General features: G+C 35.2%; 1 protein-coding gene across 1 annotated transcript in view; it reads left to right on the forward strand.

The window, feature by feature from the left end:
- Cntnap2 (contactin associated protein like 2) overlaps window positions 1-23265 on the forward strand; it is a 1581993-nt gene that overhangs the window by 819640 nt on the left and 739088 nt on the right. The window contains exons 6-8 of the mRNA XM_028776440.1: window positions 5693-5877; window positions 12827-12970; window positions 17026-17290. Coding sequence (XP_028632273.1) covers window positions 5693-5877; window positions 12827-12970; window positions 17026-17290 — 594 coding nt within the window. The remainder of the gene's footprint in view (window positions 1-5692; window positions 5878-12826; window positions 12971-17025; window positions 17291-23265) is intronic.

The raw sequence follows: 23265 nt of genomic DNA on the forward strand, positions 1-23265 counted from the left end.
TTTATTCCCAAAAACCAAAATGGTGGAAGAAGACGAAGAAGACCTGGGGTGGCACTGCTTATAAACCCTAGAGCGGTGTATTCACCTCTGATTGGCTGCTTACTCGTAGCGCGCCAAACGCCGTGGGATGGGCTTTAACTTTGGCGGGCTTTTACCATGGCACATGCGCAATTTACTTGTTTACTAGGAAGAATTATGGCTGACAGTGCCACCTAGCGATGGCGGACTTTGCCAGCACCTGCCACGGCTCCCAACAACAGACTACATGAAGCTCAAGAAGAAGGAAGGCCAAAGTGTGGGTGCTTCGGTCTCTCTTAGAAAGTAGAACAAAATACTCATGGGATCAAATACATAGACAAAGTGTGGATCAGTAACTGAATAAAAGGCCATCCAGAGACTGGCCCACCTGGGGATCTATCCCATATACAGTCACCAAGCTCAGACACTATTGTAGATGCCAAGAAGTGCTTGCTGATAGGAATCTGATATAGCTGTCTCCTGAGAGACTGTACCAGAGCCTGACAAATATAGGAGGGATGCTTGTAGCCAACTACTGGACTGAGTACGGGGTCTACAATAGGGTCCCCAATAGAGGAGTTAGAGAAAGGACTGAAGGAGCTGAAGGGATTTGCAACCCCATAGGAAGAACAATAGTATCAACCAACCAGACTTCCCAAAGCTCCCAGGGACTAAACCACCAACCAAGGAGTACACATGGAGGAAATCATGGCTTCAGCCGCATATGTAGCAGAGGATGGCCTTGTCAGGCATCAGTGGTGGAAAGGCCCTTGGTCCTGTGAAGGCTCAATGACCCAATGTAGGGGAATTCGTGGGTGGGGAGGCAGGAGTGGGTGTGTAGGTAGGGGAACATCCTCATAGAACAGGGTATGGGGTATGGTATAGGGGTTTCGGGGGGTAATGGGAAAGGTGATAACATATGAAATGTAAATAAAGAAAATATCCAATAAAAAATAAAATAAAAAGAGAGCAGAAGGAACTACAGAGATTAATAGCAAGACAACATTTGCCCTGATTATTACGTAAACAAAGGGTGTTTATATGCGGAATTAAGAGAATATTCTTACTGACACATCTTATAAGTGAAGAGTAAAATATGTGGTAATAAATACTTGAACTTAACTAAACTACTAAACGTATCTAAGAGTCAATAATTGCTAAAGAAAACATACTCAGCAATGGAAGCAGAATTCTAGATCGCACAAGGCAATAACTAAAACACACTTGTGAAATGCATCACCAGAGAAAGACAAAAAATTGAAGATTGAAACACTCAAAAAACACCTTAGCAATTGGGCTTCACTGTCCTAGATTACTTTGAGGCTTGGGGCAATCCTGAAAATATTTTGAGTCCTCAGTGTTAACTTATTTGTTAAATCTAAAAACTTAAATTTAATTAGAAAATTTGTATGCAATTAAACACTGCCATAAAAATATACCTTTGACTATATAACATCCACACTCAAAAGACAAAATAGTGAAAATGTGAATCACATACTTATACAAAAACACTGTTTTTCACATTAAAATAAAGTGAATGTAAAGCTGAGGAAAATGTAAATGTTATACGTGCAATATGAATGTTATTCTTGAAAAATGAATCACACCACTCTATAATAGTTTCATGTTGCAAAATGAAAATGTATACATTAGATATAAAAGACAACACAGAATAGAAAAATTAAATACTAAAGGAACAAAATAATCTATCACATCAGTTATATGAATAACAAACAATAAAATGGAAAATAATATCTTTTGTAAAATTAGTAAGTGTGTCTTTTCAAGGTTTATGTGTAAGTGACAAGTGATCATTTTTACTATTCTGCTAATAAAGATATTTAGGGTAAAATTATCTTAAAACATAGCTTCAGATATTTGAAATAGTTTATATATTTTTTTATTATTCTTATTCTTTAATCTATATTTACAGTCCAGTCAATATCCCTCTCAAGGTCCAACCTCTGACAATTCCTTATCCCTTTCCTTCTCCCCATCTCCAAGTGGATGTCCCCATCCCCACTCCCATCCCAACAGCCTCAAGTCTCTCGAGGGTTAGGTGTATCTTCTCTCACTGAGGCCAGACCAGGCACTCCTCTGCTGTATATGTGTTGGGGGCCTCATATCAGCTAGTGAATGCTGCCTAGTTGGTGGCTTAGTGGCTGAGAGATCTCAGGGGTCCAGGTTAGTTGAGACTGCTGGTCTTCCTATGGGGTCACCCTCCTCCTCAGCTTCTTCCAGCCTTTCTGTAATTCAACCACATGGGTCCCTAGCTTCTATCCATTGGTTGGATTTAAGAACCTGCATCTGACACTTTCGGTAGCTTGTTGGGCCTCTCAGATGGCAGCAATGCTAGGCTCCTGTCTGTAAGCACACCATAGTATCATTAATAATGTCAGGCCTTAAAGCCTACTCTTGAGTAAATCCCAAGTTGGACTGGTCACTGGACCTCCTTTCCCTCAGCCTCTTCTCCATTTTCGTTCCTGAAGTTCTTTTAGACAGGGACAATTCTGAGTCAGAGTTTTTTACTGTGAGATGGCAACTCTATCCTTCCACTTTATTTATGCATTGTCTTTCTTTTGGAGGTGGGCTCTACAAGTTCCCACCCCCACTGTTGGGCATTTTATCTAAAGTCCTTCCTTCTGAGTCCAGAATTTCTCTCACCTCCAAGTCTCTGGTACATTCTATAAGGTCCCCTCACCTCCTACCTTCCAAGGTTGCCTGTTTTCATTCTTTCTGCTGTCCCTCTGGGCTTCATTCTTGTTCTACATTCCCAATACCTGATCATGTTCATTAAATGTATGTTATTAAAACATATTTAGAGTATATAAAATATAACTAGCCATCATGCCACTTTGAGTGATGAGGAGCCAGAACTCATGGCCTTACCATCCTAGTGACCACTGAGCTCTGCCTGTCATAACACTGGAAGATGAGCATGACCACCAGAAGTATGCTGTATTGCCAGATCTATGTGAACAGAGAAACATAAATAGAAAATGCTAGAGAACTGATCTAGGACAGTGCGGGAGGGGGACTAGCAGTTTTGTAAAACAAACAAACAAATAAAAAGTTTTGGGACATGTTTACTGTAGTCTATTTGATGTTGGGACAAATTGAAAAGGCAAGTGACTTTGGTGCTGTGGTAAATGAAGTCTTCCAGTGAACTTAGCTCCCTGTCAGGAGACTGATCAATGTGTCACTAAGTGAGTCCTTATATAAGGAGAGATGTCTGATCAAGATGACCATTGAGTTATCCTTCAGCACTGGAGAGAAGCATATGAGAAATGCATAAAATCCAGTGAAGAATGAACACCAAACCCTCGAATAAATCAAAGTGAAGTAATTCCTCCAGCATAGATAGAAGATTTGAAATAGCATTCAGAAACACCAATGAAAAAGAAACTTTTCTCAACACTGCTATTGGAAGAAAATTTCCCTACCATCCTAGTGATGGCAGATGAACATAATGCATGTCTATTTTACAATGTCTTAGAGGAGACGTTAAATAGGGCCTAAATGCTGGTAGTCAAAGTCCATGAGACTAACTACGGTAAAAGTGGCAATAACTATTGTACATCTCGGGATACTATGTTATTTTAAATCTCGATATCAGCAGTTCTCAAGCTGAGGGTCCAGATCCCTTTGGGTGTTCAATGACCCTTTTATAGGGGGTCACTTAAAATTGTCAGTAAACACAGATATTTACATTATAAATCATAACAATAGCAAAATTACAGTTATAAAGTAACAACAAGATAATCTTATTGGGAGTAAAGACAACATGAGGAACTCTAGGAAATGGTAGCAGCATTGGGGAGGTTGAGAAATATTGCTCTATGTAGTTCTCCAACTCATGTATATCCGTATCTAGATGTTGGTCAAAAGACTAAACAATCTTCTCATTGGAAAAGATTAGAAGTACAGGAAGGTGTGTATTGTTCAGAGTCAGGTGAGGGATAATGTTACCTTGATTTTAGAAAGAGCTGCAAATAGCCTGCTCTTTTATCCAGTGAAGCAACTATATTGTAGCCCAGTAAGAAGCAAATAGAATATTCAGCCTCCTCAAGAATATTAACTATTACATGAAAGGTTTCACATTAAATATATATACCTGAATATGTATATAGCATATATACATAATTAAATACTTGCATATGGAAAATATCTGGATGAAAATAGGTTAAATTATTTTTAGTGGAGGAAATAATTTGCATTTCATTTTACTTATTTATTCTCCATGATATTCTTCAGCTGTAATCATAAACAGGCATTTGTTTTGAGACTCAGGGGAGGGCAAGAAACTATATTTAGTACATGACCCTGTAGAATGGAAGGGAAATTCTTAGAATTGGAATCAGAACCCAAATAAAAGAATTTATAAAACAGCTGTCTATGTGAATTTGTGTGTAAATAGATACCTAGTGTCCAAAGATGATATTTTCTTAAATTTTTATTTTATTAAATTTATTTTGTATGAATACATGTAGAGGAGCATATGCATGTCACAGTGTGTTTATGTGTGAAGGTCAGAGGACAGACAGCCTGCAGGAGACTAATTTTTTCTAGTACAACATGCGTTCTGGGAATCCAACTAAGTATATCAGCAGGACAGCAAGTATCCACTTTATCCACTAAGCTATATTTCCAACCCAAGATATTTATTTTTTTCAAAGCTGTTTTCATTTTACTTTTCTCTAATAAAACATGTAGAGTAACCTTTGAAAGTCGACTGTGGCTTATAGAGATGTGACATTATATTTGTAGAACACGTCACTTATTCTAAGATCTCACAAAAAAAGAGTTCATTACCATTTCACTGAAAAGTATTTCACTTCCAGAGTTTTATTGGTGGACTGAAATTTATGACAGCAGTAGAAATATATCTACTCAAGTACCTACTATACTCTTTAGTGCCATCTGTAATTAGCAGATGACTGCCCTGCTACTCAGACTGTGCGTGTGTGTGTATGTGTTTCAAACAATAAAACTCAGACTTCTCTTTTATTTCTTCTCTTGTCATTCTGGTCTCTCACAATATAGATGAGCACATTCATGCATGAATTCACACATGCAGGTACACACACATACATACAGAAACATACATGTAATTACACAAACACATGCACACATGAAAACACACATATAACCATTCATGCATGCCTACACATGCACGCACACACATACATAACTACATACACATACATGTGAATGCACATACACACACACTTCATTATCACTCAGACATTTTTGATTTTGTCACCATGCATGAGGAAACAAGAATTATTTTCCACATGTCAATAGCCAGACTCAGAGCAGTTACCAATTTTTCCCCATCTAAGCAGCAAACTAATGGTGACACTGTCAGATCTCAGGCCTTCAGGCAACTGAGCCCATGTGACAATGACCTGATTGCCACCCGCACACCCACCAAAACTTAATAAAATTTACAACACTGTCCAAAAACATTTGCATTTGCGTTTTAAGAGAACAGCTTCTCGTCACTGTTAACAGCTTATATTTGTACCCAGGGTAAAAATCCTGATGGTCCTACACTAGCTTCGATAGACAACTCTTCACTTTTATATACACTTATATATAGAAGAAGATCTGCTGCCATGCACAGTGGCCTGTGTAGTCAACATCTTATTTCTGTTTTGTTCCCACTACTCAGGAAGCAACCAGCTAGGCCCCATCTATGGGCACACATCTGTGACATCTGGGAGCCTGCTGGACGATCACCACTGGCACTCTGTACTCATTGAGCGCCAGGGACGCAGCATTAACCTGACCCTGGACAGGAGCATGCAGCATTTCCGCACCAATGGAGAGTTTGACTACCTGGACTTGGACTATGAGGTACACGTGAGGAGTTAGGATCAGGAGGGAGAACGGAATTCCTACTTTACTGTTGCTTTGCTGTTACTTACATAACTGCTCACACCCCTTTTTCTGCCCTCCTCATAGAAAGAAACTATCGTTAAATCTAATTCATTTATCAAATTTTATATGTAATTGCACTAGATATTATACGTATATCTTTAATTGTTAGTCTTTTCCTTTTATTGAAAATGGCTTCCTTTCTCACACAGTATATTTTGATTATGGTTTCCCCATCGTCTGCTCTTTCCAGTTCCTCTCTGTGTCCTTCTGCCCCCTTTTTTCTTTTCATTGGAAAGCAAACAGTCTTCTAAGGAATAATAATGAAATAAAACAAAGCAAAAACTGACACAATAGTATAGGACAAGACAAACAGGAGTAAAGGAGCCAAAAAAGGGGCTAGAAACAGATATAGATGCAGTGACCCACTCACTTGCACAGAAAACTGAAACTCATATGCAACAAAGAACCCATAGAGTACAAGGAGACAGAAATGCATATATGAACAAATATAACAAATCAAAAATAAAATTTAAAAAATGAAAGATATCCTTGATATGACATTATGAGAAAGGGAACCTCTAAAGATAATGTTTAGTTCATTTTAAGTTGGACATATACTGCTGGGTACGGAGTGGACCCTTAAATGTAGTTTGTTTCCACAGTAAGACTCATTTAGAAAAAACTAAATTTTCTTTTACAAGAGGCCATTAACTGCAAAAGGTTTTTGGATTACGAATGGCAACATGTGTCCGCATGTGTCTTTTCATAGCTAGGGCCATATTTGGTGCAGACCTATGCAGACTCTGTGCACACTGCCCCAGTGTCAATGATTTCACATGTGCATTGATCCTGTTGTATTTAGAAGACCCTGTTTCCCTGCTGTTATCCATCCCCTCTAGACTGTTCTGCAGTCTCTTTACAAGTATGCTAAGACATAGTTATGTACTGCACCCTCACCTCCAGCTATTAAAAGTCCACAGCTCCTTCCTATTCTAACACCCTAAGAATCCAGCCTTTATACATAGATCCCTACTCCCAACCTTCACAGCAGGATATAACTTAAGGCCTCTATTACTCATGAGACTGTACAGTATGCTGTGCATGGAAGGTTTATTCATTTTTGTAGTATACTGAAAAAAAGCTTCACTTTAATTTATATCATTATTTATAAATTAATAATTATAGATTAGAATTTAAGAAAACTCTTGATTTTTCAGACATAGTTGTCATAAAAAATAAAATGATACATGGGATATCATACATTTTAATTTCTATATGATGAAGTATTTTTTTTTTAATATTTTAGCTCAGTGAGAACCCTAAATTCAATTCTGGAAGTCTACATAGTGGAATAAAAATATATATACTTACAAGTTGTACTCTTACCCGCCCAAACCTAATAGAGCATACAAATACTCTCCCACATAAATAAATACATTATCAGAGTAATTCAATTTATTCCATCACATCTGTTAATAATATATCGGGGTAAAACATTGTATGTGTAATTGGTATAAGAAAACACTATATATTCAGAACAGCATCTGACCAAAATACAAACCAAGACATCTTACTCAATTCCAGGCTCCATACTTTCTTAGTGCATGGAACTAGTAATGATATAATAATTTTCCAAAGCATTCCAAAGCTAGTTTCTCAAATAACTGAAAATATATGTCCTAAAATATTGATAGCTATTTGAATGTATAGATAAAAATACCCTATTATTAAATACTAGGGTGGTAAGGGACAAAATTAAAGTACTTTAATATTCTTTCACATTCAGAGTCTGATTTGATACTGTTACTTTTTTCTCATCATTTGTTGTGTTGTACATTTTATTTCCAGCCTCAACATAACAGAAATTCATGAGTCTGAACAGGGCAAGACTTAATATTAAATTGTCAAACTCCACGAGTAGTGTTTCAGATAGTGTCCAAGATATACCAAGTATTATGATTTCTTTGAAGATTTTATGTATATTAGGATACCCTCTAAAATTGTTTCAATTGTATTCCTTGGCATCTACATTTTAGAAAGAAGAAATCCATGAGCAGTGTGTGTGTGTGTGTGTGTGTGTGTGTGTGTGTATTTTATTCAACAAATATATGTAAAGATTATAAATGTAGAATATGTACACCATAAAATTATTGGTAAAAAGTCTGAATTGATAGCTATAGTATATATTTTTATAAGTCAATGGAGACTTAACATAAAAATATAAGCTTAAGGCTAAATTACTGTCTCCAAAAATATTCATCCCCAAATGATTATTAAAAGAAGCCATGAATTTGAAAGAGATCAAGTGGAATACATAAGAGGGTTTGGAGGGAGGAAAGAGAAGGGAGAATTGATGTAATTATATTATCATCTCAAAACTAAAATAATTCTTTTTAAAGTTTAAAAATGTGAAAGTCTAAGAAATTTTATCTCCGGCAAGTTTTCTACCACATCTCTTGTGACTTATTGCTCTAGTGTATGGGAGAACTTGCAAATGAATTATTCATCTTATATTAATAAACTTTGAAGTATCACAGAATGGGGGTGCATTCTGAAGCATTAGCCATGGGCAAACATAATTCCAATTTTCAAAAACTGTAATTAAAGATTTGAGGTCAGTGTCCCTATAGAGTTTGTGATGAAATCTGTGCATATTCATGCACACACAACACATTCCACATGAGCACAGTGGATCTAGAATTTTACAGTGTGTCAAAACCTTCTGTACTCAACACAGTTCTATGTTTGGGAGTTTTAGCTATTGACCTGAATGAGTGTGACAGATCTATCAGAAAACATAGTATGACAAAATATAAATGCACTGAAAATAATGAGCTAGTTGATAAGTTAGTACCCGGTAACTCTCATCTTGGGAACAACAGTTATTACCATGGGTATCATAGCAAAGACAGTTGTGTTTAGATTTGTATTGTATACTACATAGCAATTATAGTCTCTTTTGTGTTCTTTAAATAAATCTGAGCTATATTTAATAGTTAGTATCAAAATAGTTGTCCATACTTCCTTGAACTTGTCCTTGATGTAAGAACATAATAAGTAGACTCCTATTACACTGACTGGTAATATTAACTTCAAATCTAACATAATTTACGTTTTGTGCAAGTCATATTGGAGTCTTTAAACCTCAAAGAATAAAGGAGATAGTCCTCTCATATTCACAGAAACCATGTCCTTTCCCCTTAAACTCCTTGACTTGCATTCTTGCAAAGTGGTCTGCAGCAAAAGATTTTGAGGCTTATTACAGGATGCCTTAAGAAGCTCTTACTAGAGTGGAAAATGGGGACTTCACTGGTTTGATTCTTTAACTCTCATAGTGTAAATACCTCATGATGGGAATTTCATGCTATCAATTGGATTTTAAGTGTGTGGCTTCTAAAAATAAATGCCCACTGTCACACCATTACAAAACAGAGTACTTGTGTTAGATGGGTGGTATGTAAATAATCTGAAGAACATATAATAAGTGTTGAGATTACTTCAGAGTAGATATTAATATTCTGTTTATGCAGTTTAATTCAGGTGCTCACTTACCTGTGTTTCAATAACAGTTCTATTTAACGTAAGTCCTAATGAACCAACTAGTACAAGCAGGATCCACCAGAACATTGTAGGGGTAGATGAATACATGTGTTACCATTCTCAGCAATGCATATCAGCAAAAGAGATGTGATATATAGCTTTGCACCTTTGACATGGCTCAATGTTGACATTACTATTGTGTATAAAAGTAGCCCCAAAATTTTCCGTGTCTCCTCTTCTGTGTAGTGATGTTATGTCATGAAATATAGAGATCTCTATCAGAGTCAAACTTCTAAATGTATGGTAGCCTGAGATGGAAGAAATACATATTTTGATTTTCTCCAAGACAAGGAAACTGAAGGACAGGACAGTAATCTGCTGTTTGCCTTGATTCTATTTTTAGTTAAATGCCCCTTACAGCACTTTGCTTGATAAACCATGGTCTTTTGCACCACAGCTCTGTTTGAGAATCAGAGAGTGACTCTCCCTAGCAGTATTTATTTATTTATGGTCTTTAAATGGACTGTAGACATAGAGAGTGTTAAACCTTTATCCTTCAGAAGAACTGAAAGCCTGGGTTCAAATCCCTTTTTGATCTTCATGATTTGGGTAACATGAGTAATTCATATCCACTTAATATAATAAGAAAATAAGATCATATTTCTTTTGAGATTGTATGATGAAACAACACACACACATATACATACATATATATATATATATGTGTGTGTGTGTGTGTGTGTGTGTGTGTATACATATGTATGTATCATATATAGAAATTATGAAGATAAATATATAGATAGATAGATAATAATAGATTTTATATCCTTCCAAACAGATGCATTTTTATCTCTTTCACATGAAAATATCCAACCTTGTTTTCATTTAGCTCTAGTTTCAAACGTGATTCCACTGCAGTCTCCTTTTCTCTTGCATTATTTTCATACCTGTGGTAAATTACATCAAGAAGGACATTTTATAGTCCCATCTTCATTATGATCAGCACGAAGGAAGATGCGTTTAAAGGCTCTTTTTTTCCTATTTTATGATCTTAGGGTGACATACACTCAAACAACTCCTAGCGAGATTGGTAAATGCAATGTATGCTGACTTGGATAAGATTCAGTTACCTAGAGAAAATTAGTACCCCATTTTTTAAAGGGTGTAGAACAAGTACAGTAGCAGTGTCTACTAGCACCTGCTATACTTCACAAATGCCTTGTACCCAATTAAACAGTTAATAAATAAGAGTTAAAAGTGGTGGTAATTTTACTAAGACTACGGAAAGAAACTTCCACTAACTACTACTAATAATTTTTAATCTAACTACTGCAAAAGTGTTTTATCACCATAATTTTAGAATATTTTACAATGTTATGATCACACAACTTCATCTGAATACCAATATATGGCTAGAAAAAGTAAATGACAAACTAATATTTGATTGATTCCATAGAAAACTGGATTAGAACTCATTTCCCTGCTAAGCATCCTCTGACTCTAGTCTTCAATGCTTTATGACCATGCTTCCCAGAATTGAGCATGTTCCCTGGTTACTGAAAGGAGAAGAAATTTATAGTGCATATGAATCAGCATCATGATGGTAAAACAAAGCCCTTGATTAAAGAAATCATGTGCACGGAGGAACAAATCTGTAACATGAAGCAAGTATAGCAACACATTTGAAATGTAGTGCTTCCAGCTCCAAACACAGGAGTCAATGACAAGGTTTGGCAAGTAAAAATACTTGCTGACAAGCCTGAGTAACAGAATTCCAACCCTGGTACCCACATGATGGAAGGATAGAATCTATTCCATAATTTGTCTTCTAACCCCTACACGTGTGTCACAGCATGTCCATATGAACACACACACACATACACACACACACACACACACACACACTAATACTAATACTAATACTAATACTAATATAATACTATGAATAAAGTTTAAAAAGAAGAAAATATAAATTGTATTACTATGGATCTCATAAGAGTAATGAACAAAAGGAACTGTACACAGCTATCCAGCATTTCATTTTAATATTATAGTCACTGTCATCAGTATCAGGATCAACTTCATAAAACCTGGATAGACTAGGTCACTGTAACTTTCTCATAATATTTCTACTATTTTCAACTACTCTAGATTTTCAATTTGTAGATTCCTATTTAATTTCTATGTGTTTTAATTTATTCTTAAATTCTCCTCTCATGTATGAATCATTGCATGAGGTGTATATTCAGCTGAAAGTGATTTATAATAGTTAACTTTATTTTAAATGGGGCCTTTTTAAAAACATTGTGTCATGAACCATCATTAATTTGTCTTTTTCTCTAAAACTAATTAAGCATTTTAAATGCCAGAGCACCAAATAATGAAACATAATTTACTCATGTACCTCCTGGAATGGAGCATGTCCATGCCTTATACCAAATATAAAGTCTTCTCTTTCAATAATGTCTCAACAATTACTTTTATATTAAAAACTGTAAGGGAAAAATTGAAAATGATAGTACTGGAAAAATTCAACTCCATAGAAATTGACATGATTTCTACAAATATTCATTTTATCATTAATGCACTATTACTAGTGAATATTCCTACCATTGCTGATAAAGGATAATTTTGTGTCATCTGTATTGAGGCTACATAATTCAAAACTGATGAGAAAAACATAGAGAAAAACCATATCCCCTAGAAGCAGTTATACTCAATGGAGCACGTTTAGGAAGATTGGCCTTAGTCCTTAAGGTCTGTAAGATCTATAAAATGTACAAACCTTGACTGTTCAACGTACAGCCCCCATGTCTCACAAAGTCCCTAAGCCATACACTAATGGTATTTTTCAGCTATTTTCTATACTCAAAATAATTTTAATGAACCTTTGACTTGAAGAGTCATTCGACTTCATAAAACCTCCAGAGAGTAAGTATAGTATTCCTTGCTTTAGGCTACACTTTTATCAGCTTATTATATTAGTTCTGGTTGTCTTGAGATTACTAGAGGCATTTATTGGTAACATGTCTTTGAATGATAAATATGAAAATACAGTTTTAATATTCCTTGATAAAATAAAGTTCCTAGATAAAATCTTTCTAAAATCCTCTCAAGACTATTTATAAAATGCCTTCGGTTTTTAAAAAAAATGCAAGTGACATTTGCTATTTTATTGGTAAAGTTATGGTATAATTATTGGAATTAATGATTTCATTATGCATTTCAGCAACAGCATAACGTACTGAGCAAAAGATTTTGTAGGCAACATAAGGTTTGCATAACTTCTACTGAAATAAAGGTGTCTGACATTAGTTGTATTTATAATTCTGTACCATTTACCGTAAGAAAATGTAAATATTTATAATTATTATTTTTCTTAAAGATAACATTTGGAGGCATACCTTTCTCTGGCAAGCCAAGTTCCAGTAATAGGAAGAACTTTAAGGGCTGTATGGAAAGCATCAACTACAATGGTGTCAATATTACTGATCTTGCCCGAAGAAAGAAATTAGAGCCATCAAATGTGGTAAGAGTCCAAAATATTGATCCAGGGGCATTGAATAACAACAAACAAACAGTCCTTTCCACACTATTTTGGTTCAGTTTAATAATAAAAGGCAGATGTTGCCCAGCAATGTGGAGATACTTGACATACTCAAAATTCAGATTGAGAGTCAAGCCAGCTTGTGTATCCAGTGATTTTAAACTGTACACTTAAGACTTATAAGAAGGAAGACAGGATGACAGTGGTACACTGAGTTTTGAGAGGATAAGGAGAGTAACCATAAATAATTATATACATATATGGAACTGTCAATGAAGAACATTAAAGTTATATACAAAAAATATCTTAGTAATAATTGAATACTGGCTTAAATAAAAAAAAATGTTTTCTGGGGGAAAATGAAAGAGAGCCACAAAACTCACACAGAGTTTCTTCTGAGTGGAGACTGGTTTCAAATTTTTTGGAAAAGACCAAATAATGAGGATGTTTCAGCGTTCTACCTCCTATGTCCTGCTAGTTAGCCTAAAGATACTAACAAATGTTTATCACAGGGCTTCTCTATGGCTCTGCCTGGCCAGGAACTATCTCATCAACCACTGCCATATGGGCATGAGTGCCTGAGATTATAAAGGACTATACTTTTGAAAGCCACCAAATGAGATAATCCTTTAACTTTGCACACTGCCTCTAAAAGCGCTATGATGATCCTGTTTTCCCGAATTTGAGCTCATCTTTGAAAATGACAAAAATCAAAAGAATATCTGGATAAATGAAAAGCCCCATCTCAGTGAGTAGACAACAGTAAGTGAAAACATTGTAAAGCTAGTGTAAAGGAAATGATTCTGTGATGAAAATTTCCCTTAAACATAATGAGGAATTGGCACTAACAAAAAAAAAAAAACTGAATTTTGGCTCACTTTAAGTAATATAGTATAGAATTAGAGAAAGATAGCTTTATTGTAAAGCAACACTGTGATAAGGTGTGCACCAATATCCACTGCAATGTGAGATTATACCATAAGAAAATATGAACTTCACATTTGATTCTCCACAGGGGCCAGCTCAGCTGGCATGATACCCTCCCAAACCCCACAACCTGCCTGTCTCCCAGGAAGTCTGCAGTACCCAGGGACACAGACACAAATGTAATATGGCTGTCCTCTCAAAGGCCCTACCAACAACTGACTGAGACAGACACAGTTACTTACACCCAACCATTGGATTGGAGTCATGGACCCTGCAGTTGAATTAGGGGAAGGATTGAAGAAGCTGAAAGAGAGAGTAACCTCATAGGAAGACCAGTAGTCTCAACCAACCCATACCCCAGGGAGCTCCCCACGAATGGGCCAACCACCAGGCAGCATACATGGGCTGGTCCAAGGCCATGGACGCATATGTAGCAGAGAACTGCCTAGTCTGGCCTCAGTTGGAGAAGATGTGCCTAATCTTCTAGAGACTTGAGGCCACAGGGAAGGGGAATGCTTGGTGGCGGGGAGTACCCTCTGGGGAACAAGAGGGAAGAGGAATAAGATGAGAAACTGTGGCAGGGCATATTGGGAGGTATGGCAACATCTAGAATGTAAATAAATTTTAAAAAAAGAAAACATGAACACTTTGTAAATTATAAATATCAAGGCTTAACCTGGAATAACAACTTTCCAAGGTGATTCTAAGTGACAAGTCTAGATTTTAGTCTCTATATAGATGACCACATGAATGCCGTGGCTTCTTTCATAAATCTGTATTATTTCTCATATTGTTTCCACATTCACACATGCAGTCCTACACACATCCCCTACACTAAACACAAACACATATCCATATTTTGCATATTCTGTACCAGCAAATACACACACTAACACCCACCACATACTATACAAGCCACCACACGTTCCACATACTATGCACACACATAAACCTACTGTCTTGGTTACTGGTCTATTGCTGTGAAGAGACCTTGACCAAGGCAACTCTTAACAGAAAGTGTTTAATTGGGGGCTTATTTAAAGTTTCAGTGTTGGTCTATTATCATCATGATGAAAAGCATAGGAGGAGCATGGTTCTGGACCAATAATTGATAATTACATTCTGATCTAAAGCCAGGAAAGAGAGAGAGAGAGAGGGAGAGAGAGAGAGAGAGAGAGAGAGAGAGAGAGAGAGAGAGAGAGGAGAGAGCCTGGCAGGGCTTTTTGAGACATCTAAGCCCAACCTCAGTGACACAATTCCTCCTTCCGATAAGGCCACACCTACCATAATCATTTCAAACAGTCACATTATCATTGAAAAAATATTCAAATATATGAGTCTGTGGAAGCAATTATTCAAACCGCACTATACATATACCACATACAATCCATAAATGCTGACCATTGTACACAATTTAATACACACAAATACCTACCACATAGGAACACACACACAAACACACATATTCACTATGCATTATACACATGTACAAATAAACACACACATGGCACATACAATAATACATAGTGAAAAACACATAATTTATACATACAAACACGTTAACTAACAGAGCAATTAAACATACGTGCAAGCACAAACACTTCATACATTATGTACATGGACTATGTAGTATAAGCACATATGCCACAGTGTATGATCACATACAAACACACAAACATATATCCCACATACTATTCCCACTAACACACACAGTCCATATGTTATATGTATACACACACACACACACACACACACACACACTTTTAAGTATTTTAAGCATTGAGTAAAATGGCACAATGGTCTTTTCACTGTTCTCAGAAATTGAAATTTCAGAAAAAAGATATAAATTGAAATAATAAGAATATCATTTCTAATATTTGCAATTTTAATAAGTAAAGTATTATTTCTAACTAAATCTTAGTGTTGATTTTGAGATGTATCCATTTGGTACTCAAACTACAGTGTACCAACCATGGAAGCTCATTACCAAGGCAACTATAACTACAATGAATGTTGAAACTAGAGAAGACTGAATAGCAGTATATATATGCATAAATATGTATGCATATTTATGCATATATGTAAATATATGGCATCTACAAGTATATTCTATTTTTAACAAATTATTTGTAGGTAATTACAGAATTTTTTTTGTAGTAGAATCTACACAGAAAAAGAAAACACTAGGAAAAATCGTGAAATAGAACATTTGTAAACATCCATTCAAAGAAAACATTTTATAAGAAATTTGCACAAAGATATTAGTAGCTGTTATTTCTGTGAAATTCAGTCAGCCCCTGAAGACTTCCTGTCTTCGCACAGCCATATCCTCCTACTGCACTAGCTCACCAGTCAGCACGCTTACCCAGAAATGCTCTGTAATTGTCTGGGACACAACCCTACAACACTATACAACAGTTAAGTGGTCAATTTTAACACCTCAGTTGTTCTGCATAGGCAGTTCTTGTCCATGGAAAACAAATATCATTTAAAAAATAAACTGCAAAGTAACAGAATAAAGTGAAGTTAAATATTACCATAAGAAGACAATTTGTTTCAGATTTAATAGTTAATGTGTTGCAATGGAATAGTTAGGCATTGGGAAGATGTATATGTATAGGTCTAGGTATATGATGTACATATGTATACAATGCATATATGCATTATATACTATACATTGTATGTGTATACATATACATATACATCACATACATATGCATATACATATACATATACATATACATATACATATATATATATATATATATTATAGATAGACAGAAGTAATACTATCCCCCAATTCCTAAGCATATGAAAGAAGACAGTTCCTTAAAAAGATGAAAGAAAGTCATAATGTGGTCTCCCCATCACAGCAGGCAGGTAAACTGTCAGTCTTTTGATTGGTGTTGCTTGCTACACTCAGAACTAGAAGTCCAATTACTGCATTTACTGGGTCTAACACTTCAAGAAGTTCCATGGAAAATCCATGCATGCACTGAATCAGGCTGAGATGCTAGCCCTTAAGTTTAGTACAGGTTTAAAAACTGCTTTGAAATTTGTAGAACCAGTTCTTTGTCAATAGCCTCACACAGATGTTTGTTTGCTTGCAGGGGAATCTGAGTTTCTCTTGTGTGGAGCCCTATACAGTTCCAGTCTTCTTCAATGCGACAAGTTACCTGGAGGTACCTGGCAGGCTCAATCAGGACCTGCTCTCAGTCAGTTTCCAGTTTAGGACTTGGAACCCCAGTGGTCTCTTGCTCTTCAGTCACTTTGCAGAAAACTTGGGCAATGTGGAGATTGACCTTGTGGAGAGCAAAGTGAGCGTCCACATAAACACCACACAGACCAAGACAAGCCAAATCGACATCTCCTCAGGTCAGTGTCATCTGTCTAAATTTGCTTCTGAAATTGCTATCAATGGTCCCAAAGTTGAGACTGGTCTATCTATCTATCTATCTATCTATCTATCTATCTATCTATCTAGATATATATATAGATATATATATATATCTTCCTTCCTCCCTCTTTCTCTTTCTTTATTTCCTTTCTTCTTTCTTAAACTGGCATATGGTTATACTTCCATTTGAAATTTTACAACTTTTTCATTACACTATATTTCTGCTTACAAGAACTGGCAAAGTGATGAAAGCATAGGGTATGAGCAAAGAAGAAAGTTGGCTGACCTTGAATTCTACCACATGAATCTTCTAATCCTAGACCAGAAGTTGTCAACGTGTTGGTTGTGACCCTCTTAGGGATCATGTATCAGATGTTTTTCATATAAGATATTTACATGGTGATTCATAACAGTAGCAAATGAGTTATGAATTACAGTTCTGTAAATGTCTACACAATATGAGGAACAAGTTGCATTAAAGGATTGCAACTTAGAAAGTTTGAGAACCTCTTTTCTAGATGCAATATCATATTTAGTAGAGAAATTGATATTCCTTAGAATGCTTATTTTATGAATAAAATCAAATAATATTTGTGGTGACAGTGTTTGGTGTCTTCTTCTCATGGGGACTCAAGTAGCTCTTACTATTAGTTACAAGATAATTATCTGTTTAGAGGAATAGGTTAATTGCTTCAATCAAAACTCCAAAGTGTTATGCCTAGATGCATATATGCCATATGTTAGAAAAACTAGCAAGAGGTAAATAGAAAACAGAATGGTAAAGTGTATATATCAACTGAGGAATGGCAGGCTTGGCTTCATTGAGCACTGTTTTAAGTAGATATTCTTATGATATCATAAGCTGAAGCTTAGGATGTACTATAAGCTGATACTTAACAATCTTGATATATTCTGAGATGACTATAGTACTGGGAAAGATGACACTGCAAAGTGAGATACTATGAACCAAGAAAACACTTGGCGCAAGGTGGAATAGTGATAAAAAGCATTTTTTAAAGCAAGTTTCTCTATTTATTCCTTGAAACAGAAGCATTAGTTACATGTTGATGTGATAAACAAAATACCAATCAAAGCCAACAGGGACAGAAGAGTTTGGATTAGCTAACAATTTCATAGTATGGTCTGTGATGGCAACAGGAGCATAAAGCAGCTGGCCATCTTTCATTCGGGGAGCAGAGAAAACAGTGATGTTTAATTGGCAAGTAGCAATTCTGAAATATATTGGAGAGAGGAAAGTAGTATTTACTGAGCACTTAGTACAGATGTGCCAATTACAAGGGAGGAGGTTATGACAAATAAACCAGGTGTGTAACTTCCTCTGCATTTTGGAATAGGACATGGTCATTTTGTAACCATAATGCAGACACACAAAATTACTTGGTTTATATCATGTCTTCAACCCAGATCTAGGCTTCAATCTCCTCTAGGGCTGAGGCCACACATAGTCTGTTCCTATCTTGAGCTTTTATAACATCATCTTAGGCTAGAACCAAGAAGTAATTTCAGGCAGGAATCTAAATCTTAGGCTAGAACAAAGAAGTAGGTTTCAGACATGAAAATGACTTTGGGCTAGGACAGGGACTAGTAGACTAAGATATTTTGGTCATTCTGAGAAGCCCTTAGATCATGGGACTTTGTTTATTGCCTTGCTTGTTCTTTGACTGTTTGTGTTTATTGTCTTATTTGTTCCTTAACTATTTGCATCTATTTTGTTGCTAGGCCCTCAACCTAGAACTGACCTTAATACTTACATGTAATTAAAATGGTTTAAAGGCATATTGGGAAAAATTTTAAAAAATTAAAAAATAAAAAAAGAGAAGTTCCAGGAAGTTTCCATAATTCCAGCATTAACTTATTGTACTAGTTGTCAATCAGATCAACTGAAGGAGCCCTGTCTCCTCATACAATAGGCTCTGTCCATCTGTTAAGACTAACTCCATGGCCTTCAGCACTTCACTGTTCTAAAGGGCTGAAATGAAGGGATGATTGAAATGCCAAGGCACTCCTGCCTATATTCTGATTTTACGTTATTATTTTCTAATTTTTCCTTCAAGTTAGTTGAAATGATAAATCAACCAAATTTTATCATTTTCTTCTCTGGTAAGCTCAGCTGGGGAGATTCAGAGTAAACAGGAAATATCTAGAGACCCAGAATAAGATAAAACAAATATACATAAATGATTTATACAGTTGAAAAGCAATCTACTTTCAGGATTAAAGGCTCTTTTCTAATAGCTAAACACATAAAAGTGTTAGCATGTAGTCCTCCCTCCTGGCATTATTTAAGCAAACCCGCTTGCTGATGTGTTTCCATGTAACTGAACCATTGTGATGAAAATAATATTTTAACACAGTGATAATTAAACTTGTCCATTTGATTTAGTCTAATTATTTAATTTATGTCTCCAAGATGTTCTTATCTAACTTAAACAGTGTTAAAAAGTGAAGATTAAATGAAGAAATCAAACTAAAAAACTGTGTAAATATGCATCCATAAACCAATAATTAATGTTATTGTAAATGCAGCTAATTGACCTTAATAGATTATTAAGATATTATATATTATATATTATATAATAGATTATTATAAAGATATAGAAATGGACTGTAGAATAGTTATCAATTTAGTAAAGAAAAATGTCTAACTTAATGAAACTGATATGAAATCTGAATATTTTAAAGTCTTACTTTTAGTTCCAAGGACTGTTTCAAATTTCTATTCCCCTATATATGTACTTAAAATGAAAGTCACGTTACGATTATATGTATTTTAAAAAATCCAGTGTCAGTAACAAAAAATGTCCATCAAAAAACCATTTCATCCAGCTAATGTCTCCACTGGTGAACTATCTAACATGAAAGCAGGAAGAACTAAGTGTAGATTCCATGTCCACATAAAAAAGCAGGTTCGATGGCTGTGTTTTTATTGAGTTTTAAGAGACAGAACAAGATGAATTGTTCCTAGTACTTGCTGGTCAAACATTGTGGCAAAATTTACAAACTTCTATTGTAGTGACATTTTTTTTCCAAAATATTAGATGGAGAATAGTCAAAGAAGACACCTGACAGTGGCTTTTGGCCTCCAAGTGCATATGCATGAATGTGAGCATTCACATACAGTCTCACACACAATAACACATATGTTCACATAAACACATTCAAAATCTAAAAGAAAATCATTTTAAAACTTAAAATGGTGAGCCTTATTTCAGAAGACACAGTTTCATCAACGTCTTACCAAATTCAATTAAGTATGCAAATCATTGACTATTTGCAGTAACACTGAGAAGGGAATCAAAAAATGTTGTTTGGTTCAATAAAGGAAAAATATATGTATAGCATTACCTTTACTCTTACGAGCGTGAGAATCTAACAACATCAATTCATTGTGCTTCATTTTCAGAATACCTTGTTACAAACATTTTTCTTTAAACACACACACACAAAATCTATAAGAGATAAATACTGATCAGTAGCATTTTGTTGGGTGCATAAAGAGCATGGCACTGAAAGTCACTTCAAAGTTTCTCAGATATAGTTGTTAAATACTTGTAACTTCTTTCTAATAATCATTAATAAATTTTGTGTTCAGGTGTAGGAGATCAGTTGATTCAAACTCCCTTTGTTCTGTCTTTTACAACATAGTCCTTGAGTACTGATCTAAAGCAAATCTTCCTGCTAAGAGGATAATCTATATAGCTCACATTCTCTTTGCACCTTTCCTCCAAGTCATGATGACTCTTTGCATTCTTGGCAGTCCTTGGCAAAACACTCAATATATAAATTTATGGAAGCTAGGTGATGTCCAATTTATAGGTTGAGTTACCTTTCAATGGAAATATTTTCTAAGTTACAAAGTCAATTTTAGAAAATCTGTGCACTATGTTTCTTAAAACTAAACATAGTTTCCATTGATGTGTGGATGCATATGTGTGCAACAGTAAAAAATGGTGGAACATGGGAAATCTTCTATAAAAATCGGCCTATAGGGTAACATCTGTTCTCTATGGGGAATCTTTTAATTTTGCCTTTCATATTCATTGCTGTAGGTTAGATGGACACAATGATTAGTGTGTTTCAAATGAATTGGGTCAAAGCATAGTAAGAAAGCATCTTGTGACACCCACACAGTTTCTACTTATGCCAAGTTTCATGAAGTGAAATTAGTTTTGATATTTTTAATGTGCTATGATTATTTTGGATATTTCTGTTTTTTAAATTTTTCCATTAAAATAATTGACATGATCATGACCCACTCAATGAATTCATCCCCTAAGTACACTTTGGCCAACACAGACCTACACATCTGTCACATAATTAGGAGAATTGGAATGTTTCAAAGCTTGAAGAACCCTGCAGTTATTTACTCCATTTTTTTTATTTTGGAAAATTAGCTGTATCTTCTGAGCATGGTGCTACAACAGAGTATACATAGTTTAGAAAGAAAGAAAGAAAGAAAGAAAGAAAGAAAGAAAGAAAGAAAGAAAGAAAGAAAGAAAGAAAGAAAGGAAGGAAGGAAGGAAGGAAGGAAGGAAGAGAAAGAAAGAAACTATTAATATATAGTCTTTTATATTTAGGGACCATCTGAATTTTTTTTTATTTCAACATACTGCATTATTATGAAACCAAATATAAACAAATTCTCAGAATAATAAGCTATGGTATCATACACTCACAAAATCACAAACTATTATTTCACAGAATATGTATATAAAGTAAATTGTTATTTACTTCACTTAAACTGTTAGTAAAATTGTTTTAGGAAATCAGGAGTAAAGAAAGCCTTTCAGAAAAATCATTATCTATATTTTCTCCTCTAAACTAGCTGTTTGGTTTAGACCTCACTATGCAAAGTTCCAAATTTTGTTTATGTAGATTTTTGCTTCAATTATAGAATGATAGCTCAAAACTCTGAGCTGCCTCAGAAATCTGAATTCTGCAAGCATCACCTTTGTTTTTATTTCTATCTCTAGAGAACATCTTTTGTGGAGCTGTTTCATTTATTTGTCTTTCTTAGTAAAATTTCTTTCGAAACCTTTGAGTTCTATCTGGGTATGTTGTAGACAGAATGGATGGTTTATTCATTTAGTGTGTGCCTGGAAGCGGCTGGGGAGTGCTGACAAGCTCCCAGTTCAATCTGAGCAGATGTATTTCCTGTGGACCAATCATGCCACAATCAAACAGCAAAACATTCTTTCTCTTAATTTTTTGTGAACATTTTAAAATTTGGCCAAGCCATTAGCATTTCTTTATACACTAGTGTTTAGTTTCCAATGTTCAGATATCTCTTAAACATAGATTTTCTGTTTTTTACTGTCAGTAGATTTTCAGTTCTATGATTTTATGCTTCACCATTCCCTAAGGAAAACTTATCATCTAAAAAATAAAAATAATAGGGCCAGTGAGATGTCTCAGAGAGTAAAGCACCTGCTGCAGATCCTCGGGACATCAGGACCCACATGGTGGAGGAAAAGAATTGAATCTTACAATTTGTTCTCTGATGCGTGCCTATGTCATGGGATGCATGTGCATATGTGTGGCCAAAAATGAATAGAATATGATGTAAAAATAATAGAGCATGATAATTTGTTTTTGTCAAGGATGAGCCCCCAAATGGGTTATCTAACACTCAGATATCAGTCCTAAAATCACACCAACTTACTCAATACTAAAAGAATTCAGTAGAATATGTTTTTATGTTTATGTGTGTGACATAAAGAAAAAGAAGCCATGAATTTAAGGGAGAATGGAGTAAGTAGGTGGGAGGAAAGAAAAGTGGGAAATAATTTTAACTGAAAATTTAAAAATTGTAATAAATTTTAAATGTAAAACTAATAAGTATTTCATATATTTCAAATGAGTTACATGAGAGTGCTTTATATCAAAGTGAATGGGAAATTAGTAATTCATACTTGGTTCCATAGTTAAATTT

Source organism: Grammomys surdaster, unplaced genomic scaffold, assembly GCF_004785775.1.
Source record: "Grammomys surdaster isolate TR1022 unplaced genomic scaffold, NIH_TR_1.0 269, whole genome shotgun sequence".
In the NCBI taxonomy this organism is placed as follows: domain Eukaryota; kingdom Metazoa; phylum Chordata; class Mammalia; order Rodentia; family Muridae; genus Grammomys; species Grammomys surdaster.